Consider the following 24903-nt stretch of genomic DNA (forward strand, 5'->3'; position numbering starts at 1 on the left):
ATACCTGAATCAGAACGCACTGTGTGAAGTTCAAGTGATGTGTTGCATTTGCAACAACTAGGTAATTCACACTTTTAAGCGATACTTAACTCCTGAAAATGTGCCTTGAAAAGCCCAAAGAGGGGGGAACCAACTTGCCTAATTAAAAATAAGCATAAGCAATTCGTGATAGGCACGTTGGTTACAGGAAGCATAAGAGGAGAGAAGTACCATGAAGTGGATACAATCTTGGTGAATGTAAACTAAGCCCACCTAAAGGCGATGGGACCGGTTTCGGGGGGCAGTAGGGTGGTGACGTGGTGAATTTGAGGTTAACTCCCAGGACATGGGACACCTCAGCCACTTACTAGCTGGGTGACTTTGGGCAGTCCCTTAAATTTGTGCCTCGGTGTCTTTGTCCATAAAATGATGGTGGTGGTCGAACTGTTACGAAAATTAAATTGCTTATTGTAACACACTCCGAATAGTGTCTGTGGGTGGTACATGCTGGGTAGGTGTTTGCTGTTGTTGCTCAAGGGCTCCTGTGGACCCAAACCCACAACTGCTTTCCAAATTTGGCCGTCGGTCTTGCCATGAAGAGGAATGAAGAATCGTGAAGCACTTTTGCAGGTAGGAGCTCAGGAGATCTATGGTTTTCCCCCTGATATCTTTCCGGCTGAAATGGCACATCCCTTGCAGTTCCAATTAGGTTATGCCGACAGTAAGGCCTCCCGTATGGTGGCTTTTAGTTCCCCACCCCCCTTCTAACTGTCTTGTCTCTGGTAATCCTCATGGTACTAACACACATAAACTAGTCCTCTGCATTCTTGAGCTTACACCTTCTAGCCAAGGTACCTTGACAATGGCTTTGCTGACTATGCTTTCCATGCGTGTGCTTCTCTTCTGCCCTGAGGGTACAACGTAGTCAAAGACTGCTGTGATCTGCATTTGGAGGTGGGCCAACTTTGGGTTAAACTCTCACCCAGGCATGTGGGAGACACATTGGCTAATTCATCACTCATTTCCAAGGCCCTGTTGCCAAGGCAGGTTTCAAGGGCATGTGACCTGTGCAGTAGGACAGTGTTCAGGCACTTGGAGAGGTCCCGTGGTTTGGGTTTAATGCTCCATCATTGCTGCCTTGAAATTCTTAATTTTGTGTTTGGACTTTTGTTTTGAAAGCAACTTTGATTGGAAAATGGAACATGCACAGGAGCAGAGGAAATATGCCTTGTGTCCCTTCTTCCATGCCACCCCATTTGTGCATAATGTTTATGCTGCCCATGAACGTGGAATTCAGGTGGACCCATGATGTGTGGGAGTTCAGTGGCTCAGAGCAAAAGTGAGTATAAGGTAGGTATGTTATGCCTATCACTGCATAAGTGACAGCCCCGAGAGGTCACAATGTCCATTTGAACCAGAACTTCCAACATGAAAAGAGACACAAATGACCAGGAAACACTATTTATTGTATCTTTCTTCCTAGTGTCACTTCCCTGCATTATCCATCTGTTTATGCTGAAAATAATAACAAAGGAAAGAAAAAGATAAAACCACCCGTATTTCTTTGTTCCCCCATTTTTCTTTACTCTTTAGTGAACTAAAGGTAGAATGTACTGGTAGAACGTGCATGTGTCAAGAAGTGAATTAAAAACAGTCAAGTTAGTTCTGTGCAGTATTTCTACTGTTCTGGTAGGAATGAAATACATATGTTAAATATATATGCATGTATGAGTTATGAAATACAAGTTGTATAATTTTAGTGATCCCACTTACCGGCAAAAGGTTAACAATAAAAGTCACACTAAGACTTTAAAATTGTATTTATATTTTTACTTAAAACAACTTTAAATAGTAAACAAAACATGTCATAATAACAGAGATTGCAGAAGAAAGGATATGTATGTGCATTAATGTCTTTAATAACACCTTTTTCCCCTGGTTTGTGAACAATGGATCCTCATTTTTATTATGCCCTGGGCCCCATAAATTAACTAGCCAACCATATCTCTCCTTAACTACTTTCACTATAGAAGTTGGCAAAGCTAACAGTTTGATTTCCCAGCTTCCTTTGCACCTAGCAGTGGCCATGTAACCAAATTCTGGCCAATGAAATATAGTGAAGTAGTTGGGAAGCCTCAGGGAGAACTTAAATGCCTGATAAAAGGAGCAGACTTCAATTGTACTGCCCTTTCCTTTTCTGCCCTCCTTGAACACTAGCACCATATTTGGAGCTGTGCAGCCATTTTGTGACCATTAGGCAATAAACATAAGAACAGAAAGCCAAAAGGCTACAAAAGTTGGAGTGAAAAGCTAAAAAAGAGTCTGTGTCCTTGAGGGCCGTGTTGAGCTGCTCAGTCAATACCAGCAGCCATTGATCTAGAATTTTCACGTGAGAAAAATAACCCCCTACTGATTTAACCACTGTGAACCTTTCCGTTGAGGTAGCCCATTGATTACCAATTCATTACCAATGGACATGTCGGCTAAACAGGTTCCCAGGGTTTTTCATCAAAAAAAGACAACTCCTGGGGTGCCTGCGTGGCCCAGTAGGTTAAGTGTCCAACTCTTGTTTTTGCCTCAGGTCATGATCTCACGGTCTGTGAGCTCGAGCCCTGCATCCGGCTCTGTGCTGTCAGAGCAGAGCCTGCTTGGGATTCTCTCTCTCCCTCCCTCTCTGACCTTCCCTCTCTCTCTCAAAATAAATAAACATTAAAAAAAAAAAAACAAAAGCCAACTCCTCCTGCCTCCAGCTCTATCATTTCCATCATCAAGGCCCTAGACAAATCTCTTAGGCTAGTCAGGGAGGTGGGGAGGCAATTGTCATATCAACTTTCCATTCTTCTCCCCCTCCGTCTCCATCCATTAGCTCCTGGGTTCCCAAACTCCTCTTAGCGGCCCCCAAGCAAAAGCTCTGTGACGATCAATCAGTGGAAGTAGGTACCTGGTAGAGGCAGCCTCAGACACACCCCAGAACCATGTGCAGCTCAGCCCCAGCCCAGTCAGCTCACCAGGTAACTTTTACAATGGCGATGATTTCACAATTAAGGTGAAATAATAGTGACTGAAGTTAACCAAGCGAAAAGAGAATTGACAGAACACTCCATAAGTACCATCAGAAGAAAACTTAGTCACGGAGACTTTGTCAGGTTGTTTTCTTCTTTTATAACCACCTCATCTTTGGTCAAGACGGAAACCCAGTTTCTTTGCCAGTGAGCAGCCTCCACTGTCATCTCCTTGGAGACTGGCACTCGTGTGATTTCAGCACACAGTGGAGGTTTAGTAATTAAGTACATAATTCCAGAAAAGCAAGGGCAAATGAGGGGCTCGTTCCCTCATTAGGTGAGATGACACATGGCTGGCCCTTGGCCATCAGCCTGGCTGTAATTAGGACATGTTAACAGGGCTGTTGCTGTCCTACAGCCTGGGGTGTGCCTAAGTTTGGCATATCAGTTTAGAACTGAGTCTGTCTTCTATTTTAACAGAAGAAAGTTAGTTAAAACAACATTTCCCAGCAAGAATTAGATGTCTTATTATTTAGCAATTTTTTCCCAATGGTAATAGCTTAAATATTTACCAGGGACTTTTAGGGAGCTCCCGTCTTTTACTAGATGACTTTATATTGAACCTATTCCGGGAACATGGGTCAGAGTCCTCACTCATCAGCGTATTGCAGGGTCAACCAAACTCCTGAGTTAGCCCGTTCTTTCCCCCTCCCTGCTTTCAGCACAGGGAAGACACAGAACTGTGCTGTGTTTGCCTCTCTTTAGACACCATCGTGAAGATTTTGATGGAGGAGTCTGAAGTCACGGACTGAAAAGATATCCTTACCGCCATGCACAGTTTTTAAAAAAAAAAAAAAAATTTTTTTTTTAACGTTTATTTATTTTTGAGACAGAGAGAGACAGAGCATGAACGGGGGAGGGTCAGAGAGAGAGGGAGACACAGAATCTGAAACAGGCTCCAGGCTCTGAGCGGTCAGCACAGAGCCTGACGCGGGGCTTGAACTCATGGACTGCGAGATCATGACCTGAGCCAAGTCGGACGCTCAACAGACTGAGCCACCCAGGCGCCCCCACAGTTTTATAATAAAATAGCACAGAAACCACTCAAGAGTTGGAACAGATTGCAACCCTTTTATTTTCTTTTTTTTAATGTTTATTTATTTTTGAGACAGAGAGAGACAGAGCATGAACGGGGGAGGGTCAGAGAGAGAGGGAGACACAGAATCCGAAGCAGGTTCCAGGCTCTGAGCTGTCAGCACAGAGCCCGATGCGGGGCTCGAACTCATGGACCGTGAGATCATGACCTGAGCCAAAGTCGGACGCTTAACAGACTGAGCCACCCAGGCGCCCCAGATTGCAACCCTTTTAAAGCATGGATGCCATCCTCAGATGAGATGGAACAGTGACAGACCCCTCCCCCCCGCCAGGATTAGGATATCAAACGAATGAAATTATGTTGTGTAAATGGTAAAGCCCTTCATAGATGCAAGATTATCTTGAGAAAACCAATACCTTCTCCCTTTGTATTGCCTACATTTATGTGATGAATTTGGGGTCATGCTGGCTGTTACAGTTCAGCTGTTAGCTTAGATCTATTAGACGCCTAAAAGAAACACTCTTCCAGGTATAATAGGGTCACCGTAAAAGCTGAACTTCTGACATACAGGTGTGAATACTACTGTTACGAAACAGACGTACAAAGAAGAGGTCTGTTTCCACTTTGCAAAGACACTTCAGTGAGCACCTCTCCCTGCTTGGCTGACAGTAGTTCCTACCGCATTGAAATGAATGTCCTCCCCTTGTGTACATGACCAAGGGTTAACTGCTGGCAAGATCTTACAGATTAAGCCACATGGAAACAGCACACAAGGCTCAGTGGGTTAGACATACTGCAGAGCATCTGGATAAGCCAGATAATTTGTGCAACATGTTCTTATCGGCAGCCTTCTCTGGCCCATCTGTGGCTTACTGGAAGCTGCTTTTCGTGGAGTCTGTTTTTTGATATTCCACTCATTATTGGCAGAAAGCCAACAAATGTTTCAATTAAAGGGAAAGGTAAGGCAGTAATATCAAACAACCTATAATCAAAAACCAGTCAATGACACCCATCGGCTACCAAGTTTGTCTTAATCGTTAGAAAAGTTTAAGATCAAGACTCTGTACTGGAGCAAGGCCTGCCTTGGGGTCATCTTCCCAGTAGATCTAGGTCATTTGAAAAAAATTAGAGCCTTGAACTTTTATACTAGGAGAGAGTGTTTAAAAGTGTCCCAGGGCAAAGCAATGTTTAATCACGGATCTTCCCAACACACACAGAAGTTTCCCCAAGTGGTCTACACCAGCCTGGACCAGTCCACACAGTTGTGTCTTGGTGAGGTCAAACATGGCTGAATAAAGAACAAGGAGAGGCAAAGGATAGGTGTGAATCAAGGGTTCATTAATAAACGATTTTTATATTGGATGTCAGTAGAAGTTGTTCTGATACAGGTCTTATCCACTAGACTCCCATTAAACTCCCAGGAAAAGAATATGTGTAGGCCTAAAAGAGGAGAATAAGGCCTTGAAAGCTAGCAGACAATAATTTACTCATGCTCTTGTTTCACAGATTTCCACTTTCTCTTCACCTGACAATCCAGAATATACTAACATTTGCTCACTTGTAGACCGATGTATTTTATACCTTGACTCTAATACATCAACTCAAAGCAGGGGTCAAATAGAAGAATAAACTGATGGTAACACATGAGATTCTGCCATTCCAGTTTATTGAAATGAGTAAATTCATAGCTTTATTTGCATACAGAAAAAAGTGCACAAGAAAATAAGTATGTACAAAACAGTTGTGTGGCTGATCATCACTTTCAAAATTTTTCTACTTTCAAAAATTCAACTACCTAGAAATAATTGCCTCCAGTTTAGCACATTCAGGTATTTGGACACATAAAATACTATTTTAGGTCTGTGTTTATAATGACTGAGTAGGGAGCCGGATGGAAAATTATGCCATACATAATCAGCTATTACCATTAAAAATAAAACCACAGGACTTTAGCTTGGACTACTTGGGGCTGATCAATAAAGGTCCATGAGGCCACCATCTTGTTTAGATCCTGAGCAGTCATCCTCCTCTTCTACTTAAAGGTAACATTGTATGGTTGATTAACGCCCACAAGAACCTGAGCATTAGGGGTCAAGAGACAACACTGAAAAAACCAACATAAACATAACAAAGTGAAACTCATTTTGGCAAGAACAAATCCTTCAGAACTTTGCTAACAATATGACTGGAAATGAACTGGGAGAGTTTCCAAGGTTATGAGGAGAAAAGTACTGCAGACGTTAGATTTTCAATGATAACACCAAATACTTGTTTTACAGCTTCTCTCCCCCTTCCCCACCATTTATCTTCCTACTAACTATGAGACTGTGGCTTCAAGAAAGTTTTCCAGTTACTTGATAAAGGTCTAGCATGACCCCAAATAAGCACCTAATATGTTTGGCACAATCACATTGAACTTGGTGATGTGTTACTCTTCAGAATACAGTCCTTCATTGCTGAGTTGAGTTCAGTTTTTCTTCAACATTAACTGCTCTTCTGGAACTTCAGCTCAAGAGGATGGCCTCCTATTCCATGGAAAGGATAAAGGTTGTGCCCATTTGCAGTTCTAGTTACTGGGCTTAGCAATTACTGAGAAGGCAGAGACATTTCAGATCCATGAATCATTAGGTATTTGTACCCCATAAAACTCTGTTGCTTGTGAAAGGCAAGTAATGCCATATGAACCTAGGAGCAGAACTGACTGAAAAAAGAATCACAGGGAAGAGGAGAGGAGAGACAAATAATGCTTTTCCCTCATTTGCAGTATCTAGCAAGAGATTGGAAAACAAGAGCAGTCTTACCCTTGAGAGAAAATAATCTTCAGAAAGAGAAACTATATTTTTAAAAAGGTTCTTAAATGTGTCAGATTCCCAAGTGTCTAGAAGTTGGACTTGCTTCAAATTTACTTTAAAAATTCTCTCTAAATGTTGATATGAAGCAAGACTTAAGAAGGTGCCTTGTTATGCTATAACCTTTAGGTTCTTTGCAGTAAAATAGAACCCCCAAACAACTTGGAACAGTAAGGATTTTAAAATGTATTCAAAACAGTGTCATTTGAGGAGCTGTGATGGCTGCATCTCCCAACCAGAGGGTCCATGGTAGAGTGTTCTAGAAGGTTCTAGAAACACACTAGGCAACTGTTCAAATAGGGAAACTACTTCATTTACATTAAGCTAGAGAATTTAAAGTCTTAATTTATTTAAAGCCATAGATTCAGTTTAGCTTTAATCTAAACAGAAAGTGAAAGACATTTTACAAGTGGAAGAGGCAATAAGAAATAAGGCAACAGCTAATATGTCAAAGCTGGAACAAGAACAGAGGTCAAGGCGTCTGGATATTAGCTTTGTCCTTGACTAAGGCCAACCTTTTTGTTCCTCTGGATAGTCAGCATATCAAGTTCCTAGAGAAGTGTGGAGAAGAAAAAACCTGTGGTTAATATCAATGTGTTAAATATGAAGTCATCATTTAAAACATCAGTAATAGAAAAAAAATAAAAAAAAATAAAACATCAGTAATAGGATCTCCTAGGGCTGATGTGAGAGGCTTAAATAAGATACTAAGTGTGAAACCTGTAATAAAGTGATTAATGCAAGTGTTCACTAATATTAACTTTTTTCTCCCATAACTGCTCGCCCACCCCAAAACCCAATCTGTAAGTTTAGCAAGTTGACCAAAATAATCCTTCTTTCATGACCTAAGGAAGAAAGGGCCTTCAGGGAGACCTCTAGTCAATTCAGTTTAGTGCAAACGATCCTCCTAGACTCCAGATACAGTTTATTCCTTTCTGTTTGTCCAGGTTTGCCTCCCATGGAGAGGAGGGTGAGAGTGACCTTCCGTTAAGACTTCTAGCCCTTCAGTATCTTGCACTGCTCTATCGGCATTAGAAATCACCAGGCTGCTTGTTAAAATGGACCTTTCCTTAGCACCAGACTCCTTGGGCTGCAGTGGGGCCCAAGAACTTGCCTTTTCTTTTTTTAATTTTTTTTTTTTTTTAATTTTTTTTTTTTCAACGTTTATTTATTTTTGGGACAGAGAGAGACAGAGCATGAACGGGGGAGGGGCAGAGAGAGAGGGAGACACAGAATCGGAAACAGGCTCCAGGCTCTGAGCCATCAGCCCACAGCCTGACACGGGGCTCGAACTCACAGGCCGCAAGATCATGACCTGGCTGAAGTCAGACGCTTAACCGACTGCGCCACCCAGGCGCCCCAGAACTTGCCTTTTCAATAATCTCAGCCCGTTCTCTGAAGCAGATTTTATAGAAAAGCATTTTAAGAAACACTGTAATTATAGAAGGTGAGTGAGGGGCAACAATCCAAATTGCAAATGAAGCCAATCTTACTGTCTGTGTCAGATTTAAGATATTTATCTACTTAAAATAATTAAATTCTAGATGGGTCAAGACAGAATTGAGGAGTCCCACCTGGATGGGGCAAGACTAGAAAAAATGGGTTTGGGTTCCTTTCATTCTTTTTTATTGTTCTCCCCTACCAGCTATGCCCTCCCTCCTCGAAAATGCAGACAAGCCTTCTTTCCTCCACTAACTTCGATCTTCTAAGATGAGACAAAGTTGCTTCCATTCCTTTTTGATAAAGAAAGGGTCATGCTGAGCCAGCAAGGCAGCTAAGGTAGTTACACCTAATAACTTACCTACGATGACGTCCACTAGTGAGAACAATCAACCAGCAGACTCATCTGCGCCCATGCTGCTTTTGAAGGAGATACAGGCAGCTGTCACCACCTTTGAACTTGATACCCTCAGACTATTTTGGACTAACTTTGAGACCTCTCGCAAAGTAATAAATTGATTTGGAAGGCAGAAAATGTGATCAGCATCTGTTTAGCTGACCTGTTCTGTAGCTTAAAAGGTCTTCAGATTTCGAAACTTCTATAGGAAATAAAGTAATGCCTTTGCAATCACTTCAGTATGAAGGTTAAAAAAACCAAAACCAAACCAAACAAAAAACAACTAGAAAGGTATTATGTGGTATATGCAGAATCCGAAGCAGGCTCTGGGCACAGAGCTGTCAGCACAGAGCCCAACACAGGGATCGAACTCATGGACTGTGAGATCATGACCTGAGTTGAAGTTGGACGCTCAACCGACTGAGTCACCCAGGCGCTCCCTTATTATTGTTTTTTAATGTGTGTAAGAATTCTTTTCTTAAGTGCCCATCTTATTCATTATTGAATTAGTTAAGCACAGATTCACGTGTCTATTCCTTCTAAGTTACAGAGATTTAAGCTGGTACCAATTCTAAAATTAAAATTTCACCCTCATCCCCTGTGCCATGCTTTCTTACCAAACTTACACTTAGTAAGATCTTCTACTTACAGAAGTTAGGCAAAAGGATTTCCAAAAGGATCCCTATATACATCAGGAGATGTGGGTTGAGAAGCCATCTATGAAGATAAAACCATTCAGTCAATAGGGTTTAATTACAGTTATGAAGGAAAAAAAAAAAAAAACAAAAAAACCCTGCAATTAAGATTTCTCAAATTCCTTTAAAAATCACTTGGGTCCCAGAAAAATGAGATATTATATTGGTCTACAATGATTTGTGTTTGCCTGATTGTAACTGGTGACGCATATTTATTATTTATACTGGTGTTAAAGTTCAGATGAATTATGTCTGTCTCTCCCAAATGAAAGGTACTGTTGTTATGAGATAAAGACTGTGGGTGGGAAATCAGGAACTTAAATCTTTGAAAGATTTTTAAAGATAGTATTATTTTGCTCAATTTTCTCCCACAGTGCTTTTATGAGCTAGGCTAAGTGAGATACAAAAGACATTTTCTATATAATGCTCATTTCTCAAGCTCAGGATAGTAGCCCCTGGAAACATAATCTCTCCCCAGTTTGAGTCGAGGTTTTCACTGTGATGGTTCTCAATGGCAAAGCTTATTTAAATATCCTTTACCATCAAAGAGTTATTATTCAAACAAGGTTAATTCACAACACAGTAGCTCTAGGTGGCACGTACTTTGGAGCAACAGCTTCTAGCAATTGATACTTACAGAGGCTTGTGATGAACTGAAAGAATCTTTAGAGAAAGGGTTCTCAAATGCATTGTCAGCAGATTTGGTAACTGGCAGGGAACCCTGTCTGGGAACCGGCTTTGGTGGTTCTAGAAGGGAAAAAATGCCAAGTAGTCAGTAGAAAATCTCTCCCCAAATATAGGCAAAAGTCCCCCAGTCAGGCTTATCTCAGAAATTAAAGTTCCATACTTTTGAAATTTACATCATGGAACAAAAATCACCATGAAATACTAGGACTCCCAGTGATTATTACAGGCAAATTCATCACAAGAGGCGGCTGTGCGTATTGACCTGAAGTGGAAGAGATTCAGAATTCCCTCACTTAAGGCCGTGTAGTATGGCTGAGGCTCTGTTTTACAGCCTTCCAGGTACCACAACCCACTGAATTTCAATAGTTCTTGGCAGCCCTTTTAGGGATTGTCACAAGAGGGCAGCATTGGGCCAGCCCTTAGAAAGAGCCAAGGTAAACCGTTCGTTCCATAAGTAACTAACTGGTCAAGTTGTCTCCATAACCACTGATTACCAAAGAAACCGAGACTAAGGCTCTTGGTGGGTGGAGGAAGTTTCTTCTAAGGGACTCTGCGGACCCATATGACAGTGGAAATACTTGTTGGTACAGTAGGCAGAGCAGTGGGTAGCTTACCATTGATCTTTTTCAACAGTTGATTAGCATCAAAGTCATCATGGTCTGCATTCTCCTGAGGAATGCCAACTTTGCTGTTGAAATAACTGGAGAAGGCACTTGAAGTCCCAGAGGAAGTCTGCTCTCCCTTCCTTGCAGGCACAGCAGGTGGCTGCCGAAGTTGAAAGTCCTTGAACATTTCTTTCACTTCTTTCACTTCTTTATCCCCAAGTGGGTCCAAGGCAGTGAAGGCATCACTGGAGATGTCCTTTGGAGGGCCAGTTCTGGGAGGTGGTTGAGGAGGAGTGACCAGGAGAGAGGAGAGCATAGGAGGGGGCTGGGAAGACATAGCAGAAGTTGGAAAAATATTGCTCTGGAAAGGGTTCCCCAAAGGGCTTGTTGATGACCAAGTATTGGGTGCCACAGAGGCTGACGGGCCCCAAACAACAGGGCCTGGAGGGGAAGTTGAAGCTGCAAAGGATGACGGCTGCTTCCAACTTGGAACACCTGGGCTTGTGGTAAAAACAACTGGCTGACTGAATCCTGAAGGCTGACCACTCATCATGGCTCCCGGGACCACTGACGCGGACTGATTGAAGACTAAAGATGATGGGTTCCATGGTCCTGCCTGAGGGGGGCTAACTGGTATACCACCTGAAGAAAGCAAGAGAAAGGACTTACTAGGACACAAGCTTGAAGACAATTCTTGAGTTTCAGAAAGCACAACTCTCTGGGGGGCATTTACAGGGCATCTACATGGTAAACACCTTCCTTAAGCCTTAAAGCTGACATGGAAATAAAGGCCCCAAGAGATTAGATTACTCTAAAGATTAAGTAGCTAATGCAAGATAGCTGGCATTCAAATGTTGGTTGCATTTTGAAGCCCTTTATTTCTACCACAGCTTTTTAAACTTTTCTCATTATAAGAAGAATACAATCCATAAGGACCTAGTCATGAAAAAATGAGTGCTTATCATACTGATACATTTCAAACAGCTAGGACACAGCCTGTCAATAGCATGAATGTATTTGTTGAGTGAATACATTTATATAAACAAACCATGCTGATTATGAACTAGTTAATTAAGATAATCCATTGGGTACTCTGAGTCATTGACTTGATCTTTTCGTTTGGCAGTTGGCTCACGTCTGGAGTCTTATGGAAACCAGCTATCATGCATGTATATTAGGCCTCAACATGCTTGCATCCTGAAGAAACCATTTCAGTTTCCTTGCTTTTAAATGCTGCCAAGGTTGACACAGCCATATAAAAGGATGATAAAATCTGGTTGATGCCAAGATAGTTTAAGACTTTTATATATATAAATGTGGAGGAAAGGCTGGTTATCCTGGGAGAGCTGTTTCAAATAAAAGTGCTTCCTGCCATGTGTCACTCACTAAACCTTGCCAGAAGTCAGAACAGAATACTTCAAAGAATGAGGGAGGGAGAGAAGACAACATGAAGCAAAACAAAACAAAACAAAACAAAAACAAACAAAAATATCCCCTCCCAAGACAAAAAACTATACCTTCTGAGGTAACTAATTGCCTGTGTCTAGGCATCTAATCTTTGTGGGGGGGAATGACTCCTTCTCTAGTGTCTTTGCCATGTGGATTAAGAACTGGTGGGGGCGCCTGGGTGGCGCAGTCGGTTAAGCGTCCGACTTCAGCCAGGTCACGATCTCGCGGTCCGTGAGTTCGAGCCCCGCATCAGGCTCTGGGCTGATGGCTCAGAGCCTGGAGCCTGCTTCCGATTCTGTGTCTCCCTCTCTCTCTGCCCCTCCCCCGTTCATGCTCTGTCTCTCTCTGTCCCAAAAATAAATAAACGTTAAAAAAAAAAAAAAAAAGAACTGGTGAAATTATTAAAATACAGGTCTCTCCAATATCTTCTCCCTCTACTTGAGAAACAAACTGCCACCATAAACAAAAAATCTAAATTCAGCCTCATACCTGTACACGAATGGTGCACTGCTCTCAAAATCTACTTGCTTTGAGCTTTGGAGTAGAGTATTCTTTAGTTATGAAAGTTTTCTGACTAAACTAAGAAAGGGCTTCCAAACTCCTAACTTGGGTTAGGAATGTTTTTGTTTCCAGAGTGAGAAATATTTTAAAAATGATGTTCAGGGGCTGATGTAGCAAGCAAGATATTCTATCTTGAATTTTCTTAGTATTGGAGATTCATGTTATTTGACTCAACTGTATCATCATGTGTGCTAGTCATCTGGCCATGACGTTGTGTGATGTGCTCATGGACAGTGGTAGGTTTCAGAAAAGGCCATCTAACTAAATTAACATGCTTATTTTTTGAGGTTAGGGAACTGGGTACAAGAATATTCATTATTAAAATTGGGAAGCTCACAGTCTGTAACAATATCCTGGTAACCCAGGAATACCAGCTCCAAATCCATCACCCTATTTTCCTGCTCTGCCTCCTTGGCATCGAGGGACAGGACTACTTTTTTTAGTGGAAATTAATTCAAATACTCATTTTGTGGCTACAGAAATCAGACTTCATGTACACTAAAGAACATATGTATTTTTTTCACAACTAATCAAGGGAAAAGTCCTTTTACATTCCATAATATGGGGTTCTAAAAGTGGGTTGGGTTTGAGTGAAGTTATTGCTAGCATTTTAAGGCAAATTTATTTAAATTTTATTAACCAAAGCCAGAGTCGCTCATTAATAATTTACGTCAACTGAATGTGCAAAGTGGGTAGAATTTTATCATCTTGCATGTCTGGATGACTTTTGCCTTTAGTAAAATGTATGGCTTTAGTCATAGATGCTATTAGTGGGAGTGGTGGTGGTTAAAGAGACAAATATTGTATTTGCCAGGAATTAAAGGCTTTCCCAGTATATGCAAATGTCAGCCTTCATTCCCATCTAGGAGATCCCATGCACTGTGTTTCCAAGATACTCAAGGCTCTGCTGGAGAAAGTAGAGGCAAGAGGTAAGGAAAAAGAGAGTGTGAGTATAAGAAGTTAATTTTATTACCTTCTGGTGCTAGATTAAAACACAGGGTAGCTAACCAAATCTGAAGGCTCAGCTTTCTACATTACCCTCTCCCCACCCCCAGTTCTCCAGAAGAGACAGTCCCCCAGCTGGGTCTAGCGGAAGCCAGACCTACAACCTTCCATGGTTTGGCTGAGGATCCCTGCTAGTGGACAGGGGCTATACTGTAGAGCTCAGTTTGAGTCCCATGTCCAAACTTGGAAGAATCATCAGTATTCTGCAGTTGTATACCCCAAGGCCTCAACAGGGGCACCTAGCCAAAAAGCTTCACTTCGTCTGAATAAATTAACAGTTATAGGGTCCAGCTGTATTTTCGAGCTGACTTGTTAAATATTGGCTGTAAAAATTCTTCAGGGCACTGATATTAGACTGCAAAGCTCTGTGATGTGATCTAGTCGCAGGCAGTGCGCGCAAGCTCTCAACCTTTCTACAAGGAAAAGCACCTTCCAGCTCCACTTGGGGGACAGGGAAAGGAGCGACGCAAAAAAGGGGAAGCCCCCAAGACACATGAAGTTTTTAGAGAGAGTCTTGATGGTGTAAATGCAATCAGAGACCTGAAATAAGTTGGTTTCTCACACTCACATTGATTTCAGCCACTCAGCAGTTGGGTAACACCCCACTCTTGTCACCATACTCCAGATATGATTAAACAGATTTAATATGACAAAATGGAAATATTTTCCTTTGCAGGAAAGCAGCAGGGGAAACAAGCAAACAAACAAATAAACAAAGGGTCCTGATAACTGACTCTGTAGGAGGCAGAGAAAACCAAGAGCCCTGGTCAAATATTACAAAATGGGGAAGAGAGTCCCTCTCCATCCATAGTTCCCCAAACCCCTCCCAAGACAGAGAGTCTGTTTGGAGCTTATGGAGGTGCCAAGAAGCAGAAAATCAAAGAGAATTCCCAGCAGGACAGCAAGGACTATTGTCAGGGTTTCTGAAGACTGTACCACGGAGGCAGAAAAGAACTGGAGGCTGTGGGCAAAGAACAGCAGCGCCAGTCCTCAGCCAAGTGGCCTTCCCCAGTGTCTTGCTTCCGAGTGGCTCAGTGGCTCACGTGAGCTGAAGACACATTTATGAATGAGCCCCAGCACATCCTGGGTATCTGATAACATCCCATCTCTTCCCTTATCCCTGTGTTCTCCTCAACTTCAGGTTTCTGGCACTTGTTTTCCAACTCTACTAAGACACTCAGTGGGCCAAAATATGGACAAGGAACAGCTGAGGCTGAAGTATTCAGAGACTGCTCAGAATATATGCCTGTCTCATACACACTGTATGTCCAGAACAGAGCTGGGCTGAGAACTTAAGACTTTCATTCTATGACTTACACTTGCATTGGACTTAACTTCTATCCCTCTCAGGGGAAGGACAGGATACGATATCCTATCCAAGAAGCATATCAACTTAATAGGAGATAGGGCTTTGATCTAGTAAACTGATCACCAGTTTTTCCAATGCAGATCACAGATAAGACTCTCCCAACTCCACCCTGTTTCTCCAGTGAAGCTGGTCTGAGCTCCAGAATCCCTTACAGTTGTCTTCTGTAATCCATTGCCACTTGGCTCAGGTAAGTGCAATATTGATCATGGATTTCTTCTCACATGCCAACTCCAGGAGCCAAACTTCAGTTACAAGTCAAGAGTACCAAATGAGGGCGGGGTGTACAAAAGTAAAAGTGGGAGAAAGTCTCCCCAGGATGCTCAGCTCTTATGTCCCTGGCACCTCAATGGATCTGAAGTACCTTCCTCCTTTGCCTTATAATCTTATGAGTGACAGCAACAGCAAATCTAACTCGATCTTTGGCACCTACCTAGACCTGCAAGGGGTCCCACTGGGGTAGAAGCATTTGTTTTGAAGAGATCCAGAGGGTTGGTCTGTAGGGTCGCAGATTGTCCTGCAGGTGATGTCTGGCTGGGAGGTTCGGAGACAGGAGGGGTAAAGATGTCTGATGCAAGCAAGTCTTTTGCTGGAGACTGATAGGGCGAGAGGGAGATACGAGAGTTACTCAGTAACAGTTGAAAGGCAGCTTTATTCCGTCTCTTATTCTGTTACCTCAAATTTGGGAACCACACAAAGAAAAGCTTTTCCTCTTACTGATAAACTACAAAAAGCCAACCCCTCCCTCTCCTCCCCCCCCCCCCCCGCCCCCCGAAAAAGACAGATCCCTGCAGTGGACAGAATATTGGGTCTTGGTAACTGATGTAAAGAGGACTGCCAAGGTGAAATCTATTTTACTCATTTACACATTTATATCTGTCTGGTCTCCTTGTCAGCTAAAAGCTTAAAGCTGGGAAGGAAAGGACAACTATAAATAAATAAGTAACCTACATTTTTTTGATTATTCCACTGGATTTAAATAAGTCTGCATAAAGATGATACTGCAGTTCAACTATGAGGCCAGCCTGCACATTCTAGTGAGATTTTTAAAAAGATCCTTACAGAAACCACATTTTAAATTGCTTTTGAATGAAGTGATCACAGTAAATATATAAATCTCTCTTAAAACCATGGATTATTCAGTCAGCATTGAATAGAGGAGGCAAACTCCAGAATTTTCCACCACCACCTTGGATATTAATGCAACATGAGGGTTGGGGGGGGTGTTAGTGTGGGGAAGGTACACAAGGAATCACAAGAACCCTTGCCCTCCCCTTCCAGAACATGACGATCAAACTTACCAGAGGTACAGAAGCATAGCAGCATTAAAAATGGAAAAACTTGTGTTTAGTTAATAATAAGTGACAAGACATGCAAACAGCAAGCAGGGCGTGAAAACACTGGTGAGCGAGCTCAGAAAGGGTGGCGACTGGAGGAAGGTATTCCTGGAGAAAGATGTGCCTTATCCCACCGTCTATTTTACAGCCACACAGGAAACTACAATAGCAGCAGGAAAGAGAGATTGCATCACACCACCCTTTGGTACCGAACATGCATTCTGCCAATGGATATGTGGAGAAGACAATTCACCTTAGCAGTCCTTCTGCCTCGTCCTGGTTTGGTACTTTGTGGAGGTGGGATAATGGCTATGGAGTCATGTGGTGAGGACTGGACAGAGCTTTCCAAGTCCTGCTTTACGCCATTCGGTACGGACAGTCCTTTGGGAGGGCTTCCCACAAAAGGGTTCGGGGAGGATTTGACATGGAAGCCGTTCTGTTCTCTTTCAGATACCCCATTTTGAGTTCTCACTGCTGGCTGTGTTTGCGTACTTGAAAAGGGCCACGGGCCTGCCTGAGCTTCCTGTTTGCCAGTCCGGTTAGAGATTTGGTCAAACTGCTGACCAAAGTAATCAACATCCCCATTCAGGGGCCCGTTACTCAGTGGAGGAGACAAACTACTCAAATTCTCTTTCTTCTGATCTGAAGATTTGAGAGAATCGAACGAAGAGGGTGTCGATTGGTCTGGCTGTGCAAAAGGATCGTCACGGAAAGGATCAGGATTAGGGGTGGGAAAGAAGTTGAGATTGGCAGAAAAGGCATTTTCAGGCAAGAAAGCTGCCTGAGGCTTTGGTCGAGGAAGAGAGCAGGAGGTAATGCCATTTGTTAAGAATGGATTTTCTCTTAAAGAATTCTGATTGGTGTCGATTTCAGAGTTTAGATCCACTAACAGGATATCTTTGCTTTCCTATCACATTTGGGAAGGAAAAAAAAAAAGAGAAAAGAAAGTGTTAGTCCATGTCGTGACTTCAAATGAGAAAGCTACCTAAGATGATCAGGACTATCAAAATTCCCACTAAAGTTTTGTCTTGACAGACAGATTGACCATTTTCTCCTCCCATCACCTCCCTGAGTGCATTCTTTACTAGTGGTGAAAAGGTCCTCCCTGGCCCTCCCTGCCCCTTGACTTTTTACTTAGGTCTCAATTTTGCTGACCCTTCATTAAGTGAAATTATATTGTTGTTTGCTCTAGTCATGTGTCTCTTACCCTTACAGACTGGCTGAGTTCATGATCAGCATTGTTCCAATTCCTGCCTTTGCAAGTCTTAAAGGGAACCGATTGCAAGGCACTCTAAGCAATTATCTGAGTACGTTGAGCTTGAAAGTAAGACAAGACCTCTGACACCTAACTCTGCTTCCCCACCTGATGCACGGTCCCATCCCGTCCCATGTGTCTACCCCTAGAGTCATGTAACAGTGTCTCTCTAAATGACCAAATTCATTGCCTAATATTTTATAGTTTCAGTTGTAATAAAATTTAAGGTCAAATACATTTCCCTATAATTGGTCTTTCCTCTAGGGGGCAAAAACAGATTTTCCCATCACATCACACGGTATGGCAGGTATGCCTCTTTAAATATGTAAGGATCCTTTTGAAGGGGCTAGTCAAGCTGGATCTCTCATTCTCATCATCCCAATCTCTGGACACATCCTTTTGTCTGTGTCCTTCTCGAAAGAAGAAAGTGTTACTCAACTACTGATATATAACAACATATCACATTAACCTCTCGCATTTGTGCATTTTTTTTTAATACAGCCTAGAGTTGCCCAGGTTGTGACAGTAATCTCATCTATTTGGTGAATAAATTCAACTAATCTTTAATTTATGTACAATCTAATCTTTACTTCATGTATAGGATGGAGATTTGGGCTTAGAGTTAATTTGAAAAACATACCAAATACCTAACTCTACAAATTATATTCCCTCTCTATCATTTTTCTGGTATATTAGTTACTCGTGTTCCCAATTGTTAGATAAGATATGCTTTTTAACATAAAATCAGCGAGTTTGAAAAATCTGACATGTCTTTATTCAGGTCAGTGACAGAACTAATTAAGGTTCACCCTGGGATAGGACTGTCAAACTGACACACTTTCCTCTGACCAACTTTGATCCATTAACTACTCATCTATGCTAGCTGCGGAAGAATATAAACAATAAACAATGCCTAGATGAGATGGAAGTTAGAGGTCCAGCATCACCCCGATGCTGGATATTTTTGATCACTGGGACAAAAACAACTTAAAGGGAATATGAAATTCTCAAATTAGTAAATAAAAATAGGCCTCCTTGGCTTTAAAAGAACATATTTTTAGAAAGTCTAGGTCCTCAGTCAGGCCTAATTGGTAATCTATTTTTTGGCTTCCTTTACTGTTAGGTATAAAAACACTATTTTTCAAAGCCAGTTTTTCTCCATAACCATAAGAATTTGTCAGAAGAAAGAGCTTGTAATTTAAAAAAATTTTTTTTAATCAAAGAAATGGATTGGAAGATCTCTTAATGTAGGGATCTGTAACAATCAAGAGAGGACAAAACATATTGCAAAAGTTTGTGATTTCAGTATTTATTCATTTATGATGAGCCACCTCTGGGTTAGAACAGTTGGGTGTTCACAGCTGGTAGGGTTCTCCTTTTCAAATACTTCTGAAGAAGTTCTTAGGACACCAAACAGGAGCCACAATGTTAGACTTCTGAATAGTCACCCTATAAGTAAAATGTATAAGGCTCTCCTCAGGTTGGGTTTGTTGTTAACCCAGGATTAAGAGTCTAGTTCATAGGCCACAGTGGAATGATGTAAGACTCCTCATCCACCTCCTAGGTCAGAACCTCATTAGTTCTTTGTTGCATTGTCAACATTGCAACCACTGGGTCATCATCTGAGCACCTGAGAAACAAGCACTGGTAACATGAACGTGAAATGCAATCAATCCCTGCTCTTATGGGGTTTCAGTAAGAGGAGAACTCAGGAAATCAAAAAGGTCTCTGTACAAAGGCAATGTCTTCTATACTGAGTTCCACAGCCTAGCTTTCTCCAAGTAGCTAATCTCTCCCAACCATTCCAGTCTGCCTAATCCTGGACTTCTCTGCCCAAAGCTTTCAGTGGCTTCTTTCTATCCCCTATGTTAAAATAACTTCATTAGCTAGCCTTTCAAAATGACCTACAATAGGACCCAGTTTACTTTTAGCTTAACTACTCTCTATTTTCCTACACACTTCAAAGACCCAATTCAAGTTCAGATTCTTTACAAAACCTTTTTTCATTGATCTATTTCATCATCACCTGTGCCCACCCATGGCATCTTATGTATGCAAGACACTGTGCTTTGTGCCCTGATTCCATCCCTGTACCAAACTTAACCTCCTTCGGGGTGGGTCCTACCTTATGCTCTTCTCATAATAACTGTTTTGAATGGTTATTTTTGAAGTTTGAGAGCATGTCATTTTGTTTTTTCTTCTTTTTCTTTTATGTGGCAGTATGGAAGAATATCGTTCAGTTAATTGCCAATAAAAATATGTTCTAAGGGATGCCACTTAGTTTGCAACATGAGTCTCATTTGCAATGCATAAAACTATCCTGTATAAAATGTTGGGGGTGGAGCAAATGGGTCAGGGAACCACTAATAAAGTCCAGGTAATTTAGATTTCTTCTCTTCATCTCTTCCAGAGAAACTGTTGTAAGATTATGAACATTTTTAAACATTCTGGTTTTATCAAATAGAGATAAATCTATTTTGTGACCTAGGAATATGGAGTCAATATGTAAGACCATGTTGGCAAAATCCAATCGGCACATAATTAGTTCTGTTAGCATTCTCTTTCTTAATCAGATATCATCTGCTTTCATGATATTTATCACTTTAATTTATCGTTAGTTTATCTAAATCTTCCATGTTATTTCTTTAAACCAAAAACTCTTTGAAGGCATTAAGTCTAATATAAATAAAACTCAGGATTAATCATGTTGTTTTTCATTTCTTTTTTCAGAACTTTCTAGAAGTCTACTGAAGCAGATTAAATAGTCATTGCTTCCTTGCCTATCCCACTGGAATTCTACTTCATAGCCTGAGTGCTTAGATCTCTGTCAATGTACTTGTTTGAATGTCTGTTACACTTGGAAAGTAGATCATTCAGATATCAATTTACTTTGGGAAGGGGCTACAATAGAGGAGGGGGCGAAGTTGTGTAGGAATAAAAAGGACCTCAGAGCTATGATGGACATTTCAGGATCATCTAATCTTGTATTTCAAAAAGTTTGTGAAGAATAAAGTCTCCACAGACAAGTGAATTAGAACTCACTGCTGAAAAGAACATTAAACAGGATTCTTCTCTATTGGAGGCTTTGTACGTCTTCATTAAAATGCTGGTTTGCACTGTGAATGTCACAGGGTTGGGGACAGAAGAGAGACCATGCAGCCCCGGCTGCTTTCATCTCAGTGGGCCTGGCCATTTTATGTGAAAGTTCGGGGCTGGCATTCCCGGAGATATTCTGGCAAGTGAGACTTACCCAGTCCTTGATCTGCTGCTGCTTTAATTCCTATGACCTTTTTGGTCATGTAGACTTGCTTGGTAATTCCCTGATGTAACAGACTCCTAGACAGTCATTCTTCTCATTATTCTAGACTGGTGTTCTTTTTGTCTGGTTACTGCCTTATCATCTTTTACATTCAAGTCCAGAACCTCATTTACTCTGAGGCATTATATGAACCTCTAAACTAGATAAATACCCTCTGATTAACATCAACTAATAGGCTTTGTGATTAGTTTTAATGTTGGGCTCCCCACTTGACAGTAAACTCCATGATCTCATTGGCATTGTACATCTCACTCATTTCTGTGCCCTGTAAATCTCAGGTACTCAAGAAACTGTCAAAACAAAATAATAGTTGTAAGAAGTAATCCAAAATTACATGGGTAGTTTAACTTGAGGACTGTTTTGGAAGATGTGAGGTTTGTGTTTAGGCCTTGAATCTGGACCTCTTTCTTGGGCAAGTGAGTTTTTCCTGCATCACCCTTTCCTTATCTCTAAAGGAAAATAGTGCTCCATTCTCATGTAGTTGTCACGGATAGGGCGATATTAAGAAGATTTGATACACTGTAGCGTCCTGCACAGAATGAACAACGTTTTTAAACAAAAACAGGCCTTGGTTAAACGTAACTGAACATCTTATTTGTTTTAAGTCTTACTTCACACCAAGCTTATGCCGCTAAATCACAATAGAAAGAATAGAAAAATATTGAAGAAGCCAAGTGGCTTTATAATTAATCATCTAGCAAATACTTCCTTCAGGTAGACTTTTGCCAAGAATTACTTTTCAGCTCTTCTTCTGATCCTAAATAATACTAGAAAGGATTGCATTGCCTATCTTATTGCTCAAATCTAATCTCCAAGCAAAATTAATATATCTGAGTTAGTGTTGATATGTTCCCATGGTAACTTAAGATGCAAATTGGTTCTAGGAGCCATTTATACATTATGCAGAAAAATCAGCAGTCATCTTCCAAGTTTCGAGATGCTCGAGATTTCTGGTTAATTGCCAATTTGAGTTACAGATGCCATTTCCATTACATTGCAAATTTAAAAACAGACACTTACTGTTGGACTATTTAGGTCAGGAGGTGTAGACATGTCCCCAAACAAATCCATCTGGTCAACACCCTTGAAAAAGTATTTGGATTAGATTCAGATGTGTCTACTAAAAATAGTACTTTGTATATTGTTGTAATTGTTTCCTAAACTAAGACTTAGGAAAACCATTGTCACAATTTTATTTTTATTTAACTAATACAGATTTGATATTAGGCTAATTAGGTCTGGAAGTGTAGACATGTTCCCAAATAAATCCACCTGATCCACACTCTTAAAAAAGTCTTTGGATTAGATTCAAATGTGTCTACTGAAAAGATTACTTTGTATCTTGACATAAATGTTATACTAATGTTTAGGGAAATAGTTGTCATAATAGGACGTCCATATGTATTCAATGCAGATTTGGCATAAGCAACATCTATAGGAAGTAAACCTATGTTCAGGCAAATAAGAATCATAAAAAATAACATACATACCAATTTTAGTTTGTTAGCTTGGTCATCAAGGGTCAGTAGGGTCTCACTCCCGTTCTGAAAAGATGGCAAATGTTTAAGGGTGACTTTTCTTATAGAATTTAATTTCTTAGTGTATTGGTTTGCTAAACAGTTATGATTTTGGCACTGGTCATTCAACTGCACATCGTCTATGGCTAGAGGAATCATGAACACATGGTCATAAGCTGGTGGGGGAGCATGCTTGGACAGGTAGCAAACAAGGACTTACACACATCACATGTGCAATTCATAAGACATAAAGACGCTGTTTTACCTCTACTGCCTTGTTGGCTTCTTCCATCTAAAAAGAAAGACACAAATTCAGTAATCTTAGTAATTACAGTTAAAGGGAGTTAAATTAGTATATATATATCTATGGTTATACACACACACACACACACACACACACACACACACACACACACACGTATGGGTTCACTGGCACAAGCAAGAGAGAGTCTTGCATATTATTTCTGCCCTACATTTCCTGGCCTGCCCTTTTCATATCAATACTAGATTTGAATACAGTTTCTGAACTTAAATTTGGTCGACCTGTATAGTCCTTAGAACCAATGTGAAGCTTGTGGGGACAGATAACAAAAGTCAGGAACAGAAAATCAGGTATCTAACTATAACATCCATCAATTGCTGTACTGGAAAAATAGACAATACATTTCTATACTTTCTATACTTTGAAGAACCACAAAGAAGTCAACTCTGCAGACATGCCATATGTTTATTTACATAATGTTCAAACATGGTCCTGAATATAGTCTTAAGTGTAACAGAGCCAATATTAGGTAATACTTGCCTTTTTCTTTTCTTCTTCCTTTTTCTTTACGTTATAGATAACTTGAAAGAGGTCTTTAAGATCAACAACTAATGGCTCAGCCTAAAGCAAGAAAAAGCATCTTTATGAGTATTTTAATCTTACTATTTTCTTCTCTTTGTCCCCATCAGTTCTGATTAGTACTGTTTCTTCCTTTCTCTTAAAGTTCCTTACTATCCTCCCCCGGTTTAGAGGGAATCACCACTACCTCAATCCCCACTGCCAGATACATACAGGCCGGCAGAGTTAGTAAGTATGTAAACAAAACAAGAAGGATCATGATAGTTTTCCAACTGCTTCAGGATTTTTGGGAATCATTCGCTATTGTTCCAAAATCAACATTCACCTTAGGAGAAAGTCCATTCTAACAATCCTTGTCCATACACAATATGGGTCTCAATGACATTTAAAAATGATTCCTGGGGCACCTGGGTGGCTCAGTCGGTTCAGCAACAGACTCTTGATTTCAGCTCAGGTCATGATCTCACAGTTTGTGGGTTTGAGCCCCACGTTGGGCTCTGCACTGGCAGCACGGAACCTGCTTGGGATTCTCTGTCTCTGTCTCTCTCTATCTCTGCCTCTCTCTGTCTCTCTCTCTTAGAATAAATAAATAAGCATGAAAAATGATTCCTAAGACCAATAAAGATAGTCATCTTCCGAGTCACTGTTTAGTCCTCCTACATCTAACTTCTCTAGCAAGCTCTCTAGTTGAGTGACAGACACTCTATGACGAACTGAGGACCAGTCTCCCTCCAGGTGTATCTCAAGGCTTGGAGCTTACCTGTTGTCCTGTTTTTATGGCAAAAAACTGATGCTGGCCTTCTCCTCCACACACATAACCAAATGCCCGGTTGTCTGTCACATCACGGGCAATGAAAGAAATTTTATTTACTGGGTGTTCATGCTCTATTACCTGAAAAATAAACATAAAAAATGTTTTATTGCTCAAACTAGAATCTATTTATATGGCAGCACGATGAAGCATCAGATATTTGGGCATATATAAAAAAGCCAAAACACTCGAAGAAAGAAATTTTTGCCTCTGGTCGAAGGTTAGAGCTCCATTTATTCTTGTTAGTAAGGGCTCCAAAAGGAACAAAGAGGAGAAAACAGAAGTGGGAAAAATACTTCCTAGAATATTGATACTTGATTGTCTCCATCCCTAAGATATGATGCCACATAGCAAGAAAGGATTGAGGACTGTATTAGGAGACCAAGAATTTCTAAAGCAAAGATGGCACATTTCATTGCTAAACCATCTATGTGGGTTGACTTTCCCAACTCAAAGTCAAACTCAGGTGAACAGCATAACTAAGTTCGTTATGGGATCTTTCGACAATGGCTCTGAGTGGCCAGAAAATCATCTGAAGTATTGTTAGAACAATCATCCCCAGAACATTCTGCAAGTTGCCAAATGCTCGTATCAAGTTTTTCCCACGTCCACCTCACTATCCACGAGTTGCCTGGGGCAGGGGGTTATTGGTTTAGTGGTGCCTTCCCATCTATTCCCTCCACTCCCCTTTT

General features: G+C 41.0%; 1 protein-coding gene across 3 annotated transcripts in view; it reads right to left on the reverse strand.

Moving 5' to 3' along the window:
• Nucleotides 1-5726: 5726 nt before the first annotated feature.
• DAB2 (DAB adaptor protein 2) overlaps nucleotides 5727-24903 on the reverse strand; it is a 70611-nt gene continuing 51434 nt past the window's right edge. For 2 of the 3 annotated variants that reach the window (XM_086677659.1, XM_086677652.1), the window contains exons 5-15: nucleotides 24161-24292; nucleotides 23362-23442; nucleotides 22825-22851; nucleotides 22533-22586; nucleotides 22063-22125; nucleotides 16722-17375; nucleotides 15565-15727; nucleotides 10760-11392; nucleotides 10096-10205; nucleotides 9413-9480; nucleotides 5727-7477 (exon numbers count right to left, since the gene is read on the reverse strand). In XM_086677659.1, coding sequence (XP_086533785.1) covers nucleotides 9418-9480; nucleotides 10096-10205; nucleotides 10760-11392; nucleotides 15565-15727; nucleotides 16722-17375; nucleotides 22063-22125; nucleotides 22533-22586; nucleotides 22825-22851; nucleotides 23362-23442; nucleotides 24161-24292 — 1980 coding nt within the window. In that variant the 3' untranslated portion in view covers nucleotides 5727-7477; nucleotides 9413-9417. The remainder of the gene's footprint in view (nucleotides 7478-9412; nucleotides 9481-10095; nucleotides 10206-10759; nucleotides 11393-15564; nucleotides 15728-16721; nucleotides 17376-22062; nucleotides 22126-22532; nucleotides 22587-22824; nucleotides 22852-23361; nucleotides 23443-24160; nucleotides 24293-24903) is intronic. The other variant, XM_086677666.1, reaches the window with a different exon arrangement.

Source organism: Puma concolor, chromosome A1, assembly GCF_028749965.1.
Source record: "Puma concolor isolate L17-30 chromosome A1, mPumCon1.1.hap2, whole genome shotgun sequence".
In the NCBI taxonomy this organism is placed as follows: Eukaryota; Metazoa; Chordata; class Mammalia; order Carnivora; family Felidae; genus Puma; species Puma concolor.